This window comes from Ceratotherium simum, chromosome 14, assembly GCF_057802395.1.
Source record: "Ceratotherium simum simum isolate JZ-2026a chromosome 14, ASM5780239v1, whole genome shotgun sequence".
NCBI lineage: Eukaryota > Metazoa > Chordata > Mammalia > Perissodactyla > Rhinocerotidae > Ceratotherium > Ceratotherium simum.
In genome coordinates, this window is record NC_141913.1 from 27,110,096 (window position 1) to 27,124,184 (window position 14,089).

At 40.7% G+C, this 14,089-nt stretch overlaps 1 protein-coding gene across 2 annotated transcripts in view; it reads right to left on the reverse strand.

Annotated features, from left to right (window-relative positions):
• Nucleotides 1-14,089, reverse strand: part of TPGS2 (tubulin polyglutamylase complex subunit 2) — a 66,853-nt gene that overhangs the window by 31,929 nt on the left and 20,835 nt on the right. For both annotated transcript variants that reach the window (XM_087439156.1, XM_004422473.3), the window contains exon 2: nucleotides 13,384-13,463. In XM_087439156.1, the coding sequence (XP_087295282.1) occupies nucleotides 13,384-13,463 (80 nt within the window). The remainder of the gene's footprint in view (nucleotides 1-13,383; nucleotides 13,464-14,089) is intronic.

Genomic DNA, 14,089 nt, shown 5'->3' on the forward strand with positions numbered 1-14,089 from the left:
GAAATAATAACTGAGAACTTCCCAAACTTGGAGAAGAAACTGGATATACAAGTATGAAGCTAAGAGAACTCCTAACTATCTCAAAGCAAAAAGACTTTCTCCAAAGCATGTAATACTAAAACTCAATATCAAAAGTCAATGACAGAGAAAAAATATTAGGGGCAGCCAGAGAGAAGGAAAAAACCTACAAAGGAACCTCTATCAGGCTTTCAGTGGATTTCTCAGCAGAAACCCTACAGGCTAGGAGAGAGTGGAATGATATATTCAAAATACTGAAGGGCAAAAACTATTAGCCAAGAATACTCTATCCAGCAAAATTATCCTTCAGATATGAAAGAGAAATAAAAGTTTTCCCAGACAAACTAAAGCTGAGGGAGTTAATCGCCACTAGACCTTCCTTACAAGAAATGTTGAAAGGAGCCCTTCTTTCTAAAACAAAAAGGCAAAGGTTTACAAAGCTTTGAGCAAGGTGATAATTAGATAGAATCAAAAAATTACAACTTTATATTAGAGTAGGTTAGCAAACATGTAACTATAACATAAAGGATAAAGGGAAAGAAAGTACCAAAAACAGCTATAATCACTTCAATTTGGTCACAAACTCACAACACAAAAAAGAATAATTTGTGACAAGAAAAACACAGAAGAGGAAGAGGAAAAGGATGGAACCTACATAGGCTAATGGAGATAAGAGGCTATCAGAAAAAGGACTATCTCAATTATGAGGTCTTTTATACAAACTTCATGGTAACCACAAAACAAAATATCAGAGCAGAGTCACAAATCATAAATAAAGAGAAAACTGAGAAAAACATCACAGAAAACCACTAGACTGAAATTGCAGACAGAAATACAAGGAAAAAGAAACAATGGAAATATAGAACAACCAGAAAACAAAAGATAAAATGGCAATATTAAGCCCTCATATATCAATAATCACTCTAAATATAAATGGATTGAATTCACCAATCCAAAGACATAGAGTGGCTGGAGGGCTTAAAAAACAAGAACCAACAATATGCTTCCTCCAGGAGACATATCTCAGCTCTAAAGACAAACATAGGCTCAGAGTGAAGGGATGGAAGATGATACTCCAAACAAACGGTAACCAAAAGAGAGTGAGTGTAGTCATACTTATATCAAACAAAGCAGAATTCAAGATAAAAAAAATAATGAGAGACAAAAATGGACATTATATAATGATAAAACAGACATTCCACCAAGAAGACATAACACTTGTTAATATATTTGCACCTAACACAGGAGCATCAAAGTATATAAAGCAACTATTAACAGATCTAAAGGGAGAAACTGACAGCAACACAATAATAGCAGGAAACTTTAACACCCCACTTACATCAATGCATTGATCATTCAGACAGAAAGTCAACAAGGAAACAATGGCCTTAAATGAAACACTAGACTACGTGGGCTTAATAGATATATATAGAACATTCCATCTAAAAGCAACAGAATACACATTCTTCTCAAGTGGACATGGAACATTCTCAAAGATAGACCATATGTGGGGAAACAAGGCAAGCCTTGATAAATTTCAGAAGCTTGAAATAATATCAAGCATCTTTTCGGACAACAATGGTAAGAAACTAGAAATCAACTATAAGAAAAAAGCTGGAAAACTCACAAATATGTGGAGACTAAATAATATGCTACTGAACAGCTATTAGATCAATGAAGAAATCAAAAGAGAAATCAAAAAATACTTGGAGACTAATGAAAATGAAAACACAACATACCAAAACTTATGGGATGCAGCCAAAGTGGTCCCAAGAGGGAAGTTTACAGCAATACAGGCCTACCTCAAGAAACAAGAAAAATCTCAATCTAACACTATACTTAAAAGAACTAGAAAGCCAAAAACAAACAAATCCCAAAGTCAGTAGAAGGAAGGAAATAACAAAAATCAGAGCAGAAATAAATGAAATAGAGATAAAAAAAAAAAAAAAAGGAAAGGATCAATGAAACGAAGAGCTGGTTATTTAAATAGATAAACAAAACTGGCAAACTCTTAGCCAGCCTCACTAAGAAAAAAAGAGAGAAGGCTCAAATAAATAAAACCAGAATTGAAAGTGAAGATATTACAACAGACACCACAGAAATACAAAGCATTCTAAGAGAATACTATGAAAAGGTATATGCCAACAAATTGGATACCCCAGGAAAAAGGAAAAATTCTTAGAATCATACAACCTCCCAAAACTGAACCAAAAAGAAATAGATAATCTGAATGGACTAATCCAAAGAAAAGAGATCAAAACAGTTATCAAAAACCTCCCCCAAAAACAAAAGTTCAGAACCCGACAGCTTCTCTGGTGAATTCTACCAAACATTCAAAGATTTAACACCTATCCTTCTCAAACTCTTCCAAAAAATTGAGGAGGATGCGATGCCTCCTAACTCATTTTATGAAGCCAACATTACCCTGATATCAAAGCAGACAAGAATAACACAAAAAAGAAAATTACAAGCCAATATCACTGATGAACACAGATACAAAAACCCTCAACAAAACATTAGCAAAGCGAATACAACAATACATTAAAAGGATCATACACCATGATCAAGTGGGATTTATTCCAGGGCTGTAGGGATGGGTCAACGTCTGCAAATCAATGTGATACACCACATTGACAAAATGAAGACTAAAAATCATATGATCATCTCAATAGACAAAGAGAAAGCATTTGAAAAGATCCAACATCCATCTATGATAAAAATTCTCAATAAAATGAGTACAGAAGGAAAGTACCTCAACATAATAAAGGTCATATATGGCAAACTCACAGCCAACATCATACTCAATAGGGAAAACTGAAAGCTATTCCTCTGAGAACAGAAACAAGACAAGGAGGCACATTCTCACCACTCTTATTCAACATAGTATTGGAAGTCTTAGCTACAGCAATTAGGCAAGAAAAAGAAATAAAAGGCATCCAGATTGGAAAGGAAGAAGTAAAACTCTCACTATTTGAGGATGACATGATTCTATATATAGAAAACCCTAAAGAATACATCAAAAAACTATTAGAAATAATTAATGAATACAGTAAAGTTGCAGAGTACAAAATCAACATACAAAAATTAGTTGCATTTCTATACACCAATAACAAACTAGCAGAAAGAGAAATCAAGAATACAATCCCATTTACAGTCTCAACAAAAAGAATAAAATATCTAGGAATAAACTTAACCAAGGAGATGAAAGACCTATGCAATGAAAACTATAAGACATTATTGAAAGAAACTGAAGAAGACATAATGAAATGGAAAGATATTCTGTGCTCATGAATTGGAAAAATAAACATAGTTACAATGTCTACATTACCTAAAGCAATCTACAGATTCAATGCAATCCAATCAGAATCCCAATGGCATTCTTCAGGGAAACAGAACAAAGAATCCTAAAATTTATATGGAACAACAAAAGACCCCAAATAACCAAAGCAATCCTGAGAAAAAAGAACAAAACTGGAGGTATCACACTTGCTGAATTCAAAATAAACTACAAAGCTGTAGTAATCAAAACAGCATGGTACTGGCAGAAAAACAGACAACACAGATCAATGGAACAGAATTGAGAGCCCAGAAATAAAACCACTCATCTATGGACAGCTATTCTTCGAAAAAGGAGCCAAGAACATACAATGGAGAAAGGAAATTTTCCTTAATAAACAGTGTTGAGAAAACCGGGCAGCCACATGCAAAAGAATGCAAGTAGACTATTATCTTACACCATACACAGAAATTAACTCAAAGTGGATTAAAGGCTTGAATGTAAGACCTGAAACCATATAACTCATGGAGGAAAACATAGGCAGTACACTCTTTGACATCGGTCTTAGCAGTATCTTTTTGAACACCATGTCTCCTCAGGCAAGGGAAACAAAAGAAAAAATAAATAAGTGGGACTACATTAGACTAAAAAGCTTCTGCAAGGCAAAGGAAACCATCAACAAAACAAAAAGACAACCCACCAACTGGGAGAAAATATTTGCAAATCATATATCTGACAAGTGGTTAATTTCCCAAATATAAAAAGAACTCATACAATTCAATAACAACAAAATGAACAACCTGATCAAAAACTGGGAAGACGATATGAAAAGACATTTTTCCAAAGAAGATATACAGATAGCCAACATGCACATGAAAAGATGTTCAATATCACTAATTATTAGGGAAACACAAGTCAAAACTACAATGAGATATCACCTCACACCTGTCAGAATGGCTATAATTAACAAGACAAGAAATAAGTGTTAGAGAAGATGTGGAGAAAAGGGAACCATCATACACTGCTGGTGGGAATGCAAACTGGTGCAGCCACTATGGAACACAGTATGGAGATTTCTCAAAAAATTAAAAATAGAAATACCATATGATCCAGCTATCTCACTACTGGGCATTTATCCAAAGAACATGAAAGCAACAATTCAAAGAGATTTATGCATGCCTATGTTCATGGAAGCATTATTCACAATAGCCAAGACGTGGAAGCAACCCAAGTGCCCATCAACAGAAGAATGGATAAAAGAATATGTGGTATATATATACAACGGAATACTACTCAGCCACAAAAAAAGACAATACTGTGCCATTTGCAAAAACATGGATGGACCTTGAGGGTATTATGTTAAGCGAAATAAGTCAGACAGAGAATGACAAATACCATATGATTTCACTCATATGTGGAAGATAAACAAATACACACATAGACAAGAAGAACGGATTGGTGGTAACCAGAGGGGAAGGGGTGGGGGGAGGGCAAAAGGGGTATAGGCGCACATATGTATGGTGATGGATAAAAACTAGACTAATGGTGATGAACATGATACAGTCCATGGAGAAACTGAAATATAATAATGTACACCTGAAATTTACACAGTGTTATAAACCAATATGACCTCAATAAAAAGAAAATTATAAAATGAAAAAAAAAATTAAAAACCTATAAAAACTCTGGTCTGCAGAGCAGTGTCACCAGTATGATCTCTTTTCTGCCTCATCAGATAAGGCAGACTAGGTGTCTGCTAGGCTGTGACAATTCCTCAGTGGATAACTAGCTGGAGAAAGGACTCAAGGGAACAAATTGAGGAGGAGACTTAGAGGAATGTGGTGTGAGAGGAGGTCTTAGCAAAGTTTTGATGATGTTGGAGCAAAGCAATCACTGCATAAATTTCACATCCATGCTCATAAATTATTTTCTGAAACAAATTATTGGATTAATGAGAACATCTTAAAAGTGAAGAGTATATACTTCTAGAGCATTTAATGCAATGAACCTAATAGTTCTGAAAGTTCTTAGAAAGTAAAGTACAATAGGATATAAACAAGTATTTCATCTGGATGGCAAATTATCCAAACTGGTGGTCGAAAGAATAAAGGAAGAGCTTAGTATCCTTTCAGAGGGTACTAGGAGCACACCCTAAATTCTAAGTAACTCACATCTGTGCATATGCCCGACCAGTCTTCTCTAGCCAACTCAAACCCCCAAGTGTACAGAAGGATGAGTTCTCCAATTCCTTTCTTGGACCCTTTAGATTGACTTCTTGACATGGTTATACAGGCATAGGGGCATTACGTTAGTAACTCCGTCCAAACTTTTGGCTTACTGGATCCTTTTCAGATGTGCCACTCAACACCGCTTAAATCAAGTCTGCTTTAGGTCACATTGTCAGTCAGTTCTAGGTACCCAACGTGTGGGGAAGTTAAGAGTTTAGCAGGATGGTCTGAGTTTACTTCACAACTCTGCCACTAGCTGAGTGACCTTGAGGGCTGCTTAAACTCTGTGAATCGAGGTTCAAAAATAATTTCTAAGACTGAGTCTAAAAACACTGGAGGTGGGGGAGGGCTGTGAGCTTGCCAGGAAGAGAGCAGACTAGGTAATTATTATGATTTTAGGGTACAGCATCTTCAAGAACTACAGGTGAGAAGTTCAGGTAAGGTTCATGCTTGCAGGTGATTTTAAGCAGTATTTTTAGATTATTAAAGGGACAACAGCTGTCATTTTAATAAAACAGGTTTTTTAAGAACTAAAACATGCATTCTGATCAGTTTTTGTTTTTTCTCCCTTTACCGCCTAGTTCCTGATATCACAGATGCGTAACCTAAAGGATTCTCTGAATCCTTGGGCTAGCTTTTATTTTCCTGCTTAGTAAGTTATTTGGAGTTCAGGGTTTGCTCCTGTGCCTCTTGTATACAGCACATCCTCTGCGCTTTCAGAGAAGAAAAGTGTACATGCAGAATGCCCTTCTCCCACCCCTGGGAGCCCAGCACAGGAAACCTACAGTTATCAGTGTTCTCACAAAGTTCTTGCTGCTTCTGTCGTCCCAAAGGCCAGCATCCACTCTGAGATTTTGGTCACTAGTGCCACCTCGTGGTGGAGAAAAGGAAACTACTGTCTATCAACCTTTCTTAATCCGGATTCCCTAAGATCCCAGCTGAGAAGGGCTGGTGGCATTATCTTTAAGGCAGGCTGGAGAATTCCAGTAGTAGTGATTACAACATTTATTATGGTATTGATTTCACTCAAGGACAAATTTTGGAATACAAAATAATTTATATTTTATAAGCATAAAAGAGCCGGTATTTTAAAAAATTATTTAGAATTCATAAGAATAGGAAAAAAAAACAGTGAAATGAAATATTTAATGTATTACAAATGCTAATATAAACATACAAAATGCCAAGTAAACCAAGTTCATCAAAAACATTAAGACTGCACTGTCACCCTGCACTGTCATTCTCATATAAATCACTGGTGGCCCTGGCTCTTCTGCTTCCTTGCCGCTGACCTCATGCCTGGCAGCCCAGACTGTGGCTGGTCCTGCAGTGTTTCAGGCCCTTCCTTCTGAGTGGGGCTTTTAGGGTACCATTTTTAGGTGGCTCCTCTGCCCCGGTCAGTGACTCAGGGTTCTAATTTCTCTCCTGCCCTATCTGGAAAGAGACTACTCTTCTGCAGGGAGCAATCTGTCCACTTCAGGGGGCTTCTCCCCACAGATTCATGCTCAGTCTTTATTTTTGGGAGTGTGAAAAAGAAGGGGAAAGAAGAAGACAATGACTGGCAGAAAGTAAATGGAAGAGGGGGATATCAAGATTAGCAAGAGGATTTGTGGAGAAAGTCAAGAAGGGAGAGTAACACTGCTGACAGTGTCTGAAATAAGTGTGGTATGAACACGGTATTGCAACTTCTGTGTAGCCCAATGATGCTTCTGTCACATAACTCCCAGTTTTCAATATTTTTTTTTCTCCTCCCAAGGAGGCTAACTACAATAGTTGCTTCAAGCTACGCCAGAAAGGGTCCACCACAAGCTGTGTTACTGATGCATCAGTGGAAGGACCTGAGCCACTCTGATGTTTCAGGAGCTATCAGCTTGATTCCCAGAACACTTCCTTGAGCACTGCCTGAGCCTCAAGGGAAGGGCTAAGGCTGTCCACTGCCTCGTGCTCACCTTTTCTACTTCTGGGAATCTTGTACCCACTGTCCTCTTCCTGTCAGAGGCCACTTCAACAGGGAAGGGAGCAGAATAGCAGATGCAGGATCAGGCCAGCAAAACAGCCAGAGCACAGAAATTAATGTTTCTGTAGGTGCTTGTCCACACTGGGCAGGCTCTCCATGAACCTGTTTGCAACCAAAGCCAGAGGAACAGTTGTCCAGGACACCTATCAAGAGGAGCACTAAAACCTAACTGGAAACAGGAGGCAATGAGGACAACTGCATCTACTGGAACTCTTCTCGGGAAGGAAGGACATTCACGTAGTGGAAGGAAAACCTGGATGGGCTGTGGAGGGATGGGGTGAATTCTCAAATATATTCTCAAATTCCCTCCTCTGGAGAGGGGGAGGGCCTGGTTAACTGGAAGCTTTTGTCTTGGTGGGTGGGGTATGAAAGTTTGGGGCTAGAGCTGAGTTGCTTAAGACTCAGAGGAGAGGCAGCATACTCTCCCCCAAATCCTTTCCCGACACAAACATCAGTCTCCCTCTAAAAATGCATGATGAAAAAAATATATAAATATTAGCCTCTGTGGGGCACATGTCTTGGTGAAGCTTCGTATATGGCAGACATCAGCCAAGATAACCTTTGAACAACAATACCCCCAGGCTTAACCAGTCATCTGGATCTACAATTGGGGGCATGAGTGGGGGAAGCCTTTGCACCTGCAGCCTCCTTGCTTCAGAGATGGCGCCTGTGGTAGCCTCACTCTCAGGACTGAAATTAAGGGTTGCTTATGGGAAAGAAGCCTGGTGACCCTAGAAAGTTCTATACTCTTTCTGACCTTTGTGTTTTATCTAACTCACTCATTTATCCAACATTTATTTTTATTAAGTGTCTGCTGTGGAATACTGTGCTGGGCACTAGAAACAGAAAGGAATGAGGTAAGGTACAGAGGAGGCTGTGGCAGACACATGGGTTGCTTATTCAAATCCATTTTCCTCTTCTTTCTCCTCAAAAGAAACCTAATTTTGTCTGAGATGGCAATGTGTCCAGCTCACTATTAGTTTTCAGAACCTCCTCTGCAACTAGTGCTAGACATTAAAATGTAAATGTCTATTTTACATTTTGCCATCCCTTACCTCTTCTTCCTCCCTTGAGCTTGGAGGTGGTAAGTGAGACTGTAGCAGTCATTTGGCCACCACAAAGGAAAGGGCCAAAAGAATTACAGAGACAATGGTTTAACAACGTCAGGGCTGATGAACCAACTGCACCTGTCCATCTCAGGTCTCCTGATGCAAGGAATATTAATTCCCATTCGTTTAAGCTATTCTTAGTTTAATATTATATTTCTTTGAGCCAAATAGATTCTTAATTTATACAGAGACAAATATGTAACAGTAAATGTTGTGGAGCTGTCAAGGCAGAGACAACTAGAAAGGAACAGTCAGAGAGGTAGGGGAAGAATCCGAGAGGGTGATACTATTGAATCCAAGGAAGGAGAGAGCTAGATGAAGAAGGGAGTGGTTAACTGTGAGAAATGCAGGAGAGATGTCAAGTGAGGTAAGACTGCTTTAGCAATGAAGAGGTCCCTTCATGGGGGACCTCTGGTGATTTTTGACAGAGTGGTGTCCACTCAATGGTGGTGGAGAAAGAGAGGCTGTAGAAGGATGAAGAGTATCTGGGAAGTGAAGGAAGGGGACAGTAATTTAGACCAGGGCTTAGCAAACTACAGACCACTGGACATCTCTGCCCTGCCACCTGTTTTTGTAAATGTTTTACTGGAACCCAGTCACATCCATGCATTTCAGTACTGTCCACAGCTGCTTTCAGTGCTACAAAGGCAGAGATGAGTAGGCGAGACAGAGACTGTATGGCTCACAGAGAGCCTAAAATATTTTTTATCTGGTCCTGTAAAGAAAATATTTACTGACCCCCGATTTAGACCACTTTTCTACATGCTTGGCTGTGCCAAGGAACAAGTGGCCAACTTGCTAAAGGAGACACAAGGTTGAAGGTTTTTGCCTTTTTTTTAATTTTAAAGGCATGGGAAAGACCTTAGAGGGGAGCTGCCGGTGTAGAGGGAGGAAGGGAAGCACTGGAGAGAAAGGGACTTACCTGTGGAGAACACAGAGGAGCTGCTGGGGCAGAGTGAGAGCAAGAGGGGAGGGGCTCACTAGTGACAAGGTGCCCCAGGCTCATGTCTCCCACCAGGGTGCTTACAATAAATTCATAGCAGGGGCATGTGAGGGAAGATCTGCAGGAAGGTTCAGAACCCACTCTGCAGACCATAGAAAAAGTGCAGCTAAGAAGAGAGGGGATGTCTGCCAAATCATTTGGTCTCTGGGGGCCATAGTTTCACCATCAGTAAACTGAATTTTTATCTGGGGATTGGAAAGTCTAACCAATCAAGAATTGTACAGCACTCTGCAACTATGAAATGTCGCTGCAATGCTTAATAATAACAGAACTCTCCTGACACCAGGATGCTGTGAGAAGTAAGAGGCAGATGTTTTCATGGTGCCTGAAAAATGAAAAGCTCTGTATAGACATTATGTCTTACTAACTACCAGCATCACAAAAGGCAGGTAGCAGGCACGGTGAACACAAATCATACAACTGCACCAAACCAGGCAAGCTGAAACTGCTTTTTAAAGAACAAAAAAGGGTGGAATACATTAAAATAGGAAGAGGTTGTTCACTTTTTCCTCTAATCATAGGAGACTACAGCAGGTATGTGGTCATTTAAGTTTTAGTTTCAACCTTTTCTTCCTGCATTTGCGACAAAGAATCACAAAATATTAGAACTGGATAAGTCCTTCAATAACACTGATTTCAAACCACCTATTTTATAGATGCCAAACATTAGACCCATAGAAGCTACATTATTTAGCCAAGGGCCTAGAGCTGGCATAAGACTCCTATTCCAAGCTGTTTTCCTCGCATCAGTGCCTCCATAGCCTGACTAGTATATCTTATCTCAATGGGCTTCCCAGAGGGTGGTATTTGCCCAAAGGGGCAGGGTAGAGGCAGCAGGCCTCTTCTTAGAGGGATAAATATTATCTGGCTATATTTATGCAGCTGTGGACAACAGGTGTACCACATGGCAGCTGTGCCCTGACTGGGGTGTCTCCAAGGAGACAGGTCTCCAGTGTCAGTCCTCTAGAGAAGCGGGACTTACCAGCACCTTGGGACCCTCCCGCTCCTCTGCTACAGGCACTTCTGGGAGTAGGCACAAGTCAGGGTATCCTACCAAACTTGCTCCTGTGGAAACATGCTCTTCAGTAACTCCTTGGGTGAGGAAGTGGGGCGGGGGAGTTTCAGACTAGCTCAAAACTTCTGCCCTCCATTGCTTAAGCGACAAAAGTAGGTACCAAAAGGGGCAAGCCCGGTGGCACAAGTGGTTAAGTGCACGCGCTCTGCTGCGGCGGCCCGAGGTTCGCCGGTTCGGATCCCAGGCGCACACCACTTGGCAAGCCATGGTGTGGCAGCGTCCCATATAAAGTAGAGGAAGATGAGCACAGATGTTAGCTCAGGGCCAATCTTCGTCAGCAAAAAAGAGGAGGCTTGGCAATGGATGTTAGCTCAGGGGCTAATCTTCCTCACACACACACAAAAAACAAAGAAACTGAGTCTTAAAAGTACACACCCAAAACTCCTTCTATCATCTGCATCCATAAGTTAGCTTTCAAGTACCCCACAGGCCTTCAAAAAGCTCAGACATGCCAACTACTCAGATCAATTTTTGTTACTGATCCTAATACTGTTTGTACTTTATGGCATGTTTTACTGTACTCAGGTCTGAGACATTTCAAGCAAAGGACTCAATGGAAAACTTCAATCAATGTATCTCATTATTCTAGGTACTTTCACAGAAATTCTCCCAACTGAGTAGGTCTGAAGAGAATGCTCCATGGGCTATCTCAGCTAGTTAAAAATATCTTTCTCTTATGCTTACCCTTGAATTCTCTCAGACCTGGATGACTATCTAGCCAGCTCTATAACTGTATGCCAGCTCTATAACTGTATTCTCCTAAATATCAGTCTAAGCTAAAGGGGAACCCAAAAAAGTTGCACTATCCAGGAGGCAGATTAGATCCCAGTGAGATCAGATGCAGACTCTAGTCCTGAAAAGCAGCCATGGAAAGCATGCTCCAAATAAATAAACTACAGTATAATAAGTAAAAGTGGGTAAAGTCACCTTAGAGAGTTCTAGGGAACATCCGGTATAAGACACAAAGAAGAATATGCCTCAGAAATTACTTCAATAAATAAGTGACATGACATAGCTTTCATGGTGTTCCACACCAGACAAGGCATTCCTGTCCTCTCACTCTCCCACCCAGGTCTGCGAACTTGGGTTTCCAAGCCAGGAGTCTCCTCTTTAGCAGACAGGAAAACATCAGGATCTCACTCTTACAAAAGAGCCCTGAGGCAGTTCTCCCTAAGGGCTGACTTAGGCTTGTAAAGGATCAGGAGGGATATAATAAACAATGTCAAGGCCAGGCTGGCAGAGCCACAGCTGCACCAGGAGCGGGGACTGAGTGAGCCCATGAGACAAGCTGGGGTGCTGGTGAGCTGAGGTCCTGGAGAGAAACCTCAACTACTAGTTACTGGGCAGCCAGAGAAGCTGCTGCTGGCTCAGCCCAGGGACTGAACAGGCACACATACCTGGTGGCTGCTTGGCTGCTGAGGGCAAGACTGCCACAGTGTTGCCCTCTGTTAGAGGGGCAGTCTGGCAGAAGAGAACGGGCATGTGCTTAGAGGCAGGCAGCTCTGAGTTGAAATTCAGACTCTGCCACGTGGTAGCTATGCGGCCCAGGGCAAATTATTTAACCTGTCTAAGCCTCAGTTTCTTCAACTATAACACGGAGGTATCAATACCTACCTTGCAGGGTTACTATGAGGATTAAATGCAATAACTTATGTGATATGTGTTAGCAAGCATTCACTAAACGGCAGGGTAATTTCTTGCCCCCTAGTCAAATCTATTTGCTACTCCTCAGCTACAGTGATTTTTCCAAAGCAGAAATCCAACTTCCCAGTTCCCTATTTAAAACATTTCAATGGCTCCTCTTTGCTCCCAAGAAAAAGAGCAAACCTTTGATGATCTAAGGAGCCTTGCATGTCCTGGTCCTTGTCAACCTCTCTTCCTTGCTCTCCTGTGCTCCAGCCACATGGACCTTCTTTATGCCCTCAGAAAACGTCATCTCTCTCATCTCAAAACCTTCACACAGGTTGAAAGCCCCTTCTTCCCAGGTCTCATCTGCCTGGTTAACAACTTCTCATAATTTCTTTGGGAAAAACCTTTCTCAACCTCCATACTAGGTCAGGCTTCCTGCCAATGCTCCCTTTACCTCTCTTTCACGGTACTCGGTACTCAGTCTGCTTTGTAAATATACTTGCAATGATTTACACGATGTCTTAGAGAGATCAAGAGGTAAGGAACTGTGTCCTTTTTTGATTACCACTGAATCCCCAGGACACAAGCACAATGCCTTGCCCATTTTAGAAGCTTAAACCTTTTACTGAATAAATGAATGAAAGTTCAGAGGAGGGTTGGGAAGCCCTAGCTATTAATCTGGTTAGTACTTATCTGCAACACTTAACCACATTCTTCCCAGAATGCTTACTAATATTTAATTTTCCTTTTCATTGCTGGATTTTTAGCTTTGTTGTTTACAACTTCGAATGTTCCACTGCCTCCATACGATAGAGTCAGAGGAGATGTTCCATGCTGGGGAAATAGCATGGAATGGAAAGGAGCGTTAAGTGGTCTGAAAAGAAACAGAGAGAAGGGTGAACTCTATCTTGAAGGCAGCTGTGGCCTGAGATAAGAATAGGTTTCCTGCCCTAATCTTTCCTTCTCAGGGCCATTTAAGTCGACCTCTCTTTGTTGGGAGGTAAGGATTCCACAGGCCAACACTTACTTGTTCCCATGAAGAAATCATATGACGTTCAGCAGGCGCCTTTTCTATGATGGTCACCTCCGTCACACCTGGGGATGATTCTGAAAGAGGAAAAAGAGAGTCTATACAGTTGCAATTGGCCCACTCTCACACATTTCCACAGTAGAGGCTGACTTTTGATGACTGCTCTAGGAATATCAGATTCCTCTGAGAAGCATTTATTATCCCTGTGATAAAAGCAGGGAAGAACTGGTTGGTCCCTCCAAGGCACTCGGTGCCATAATTTAGGACCATGTAGTCTACCTGGTAAAAATGATATCACCAGAATGTCCCCAACAGTTAATCACTGCTTAGTCATTCAGCTCGTTGAACAAAAATCAGAGATTCTACATTCCTAGTGACACACTAAACTTCTCAGTGAGCTAAATCTATACTCTTACGAACAGGGTGAAAAAGAGTAAGGAATAGTTAGGCTAACATTATGACAAATGGATTCCATTTTTTATAAGGTCATTGCAGATGTGCTTAGTTAAGATGAAGTCATACTGGAGTAGGGAGGACCCTTAATCCAATATGGCTGGTGTCCTCACAAAAAGAACACTATGTGAAGAGACTTGCATAGAGGGAAGATGGAGGGTTGGAGTGATGCATCTATAAGACAAGGAACACCAAAAATTGCCGGCAAACCTCAAGAAGCTAGGAAGAGGAGAGGCAGAATCCTTCCCAT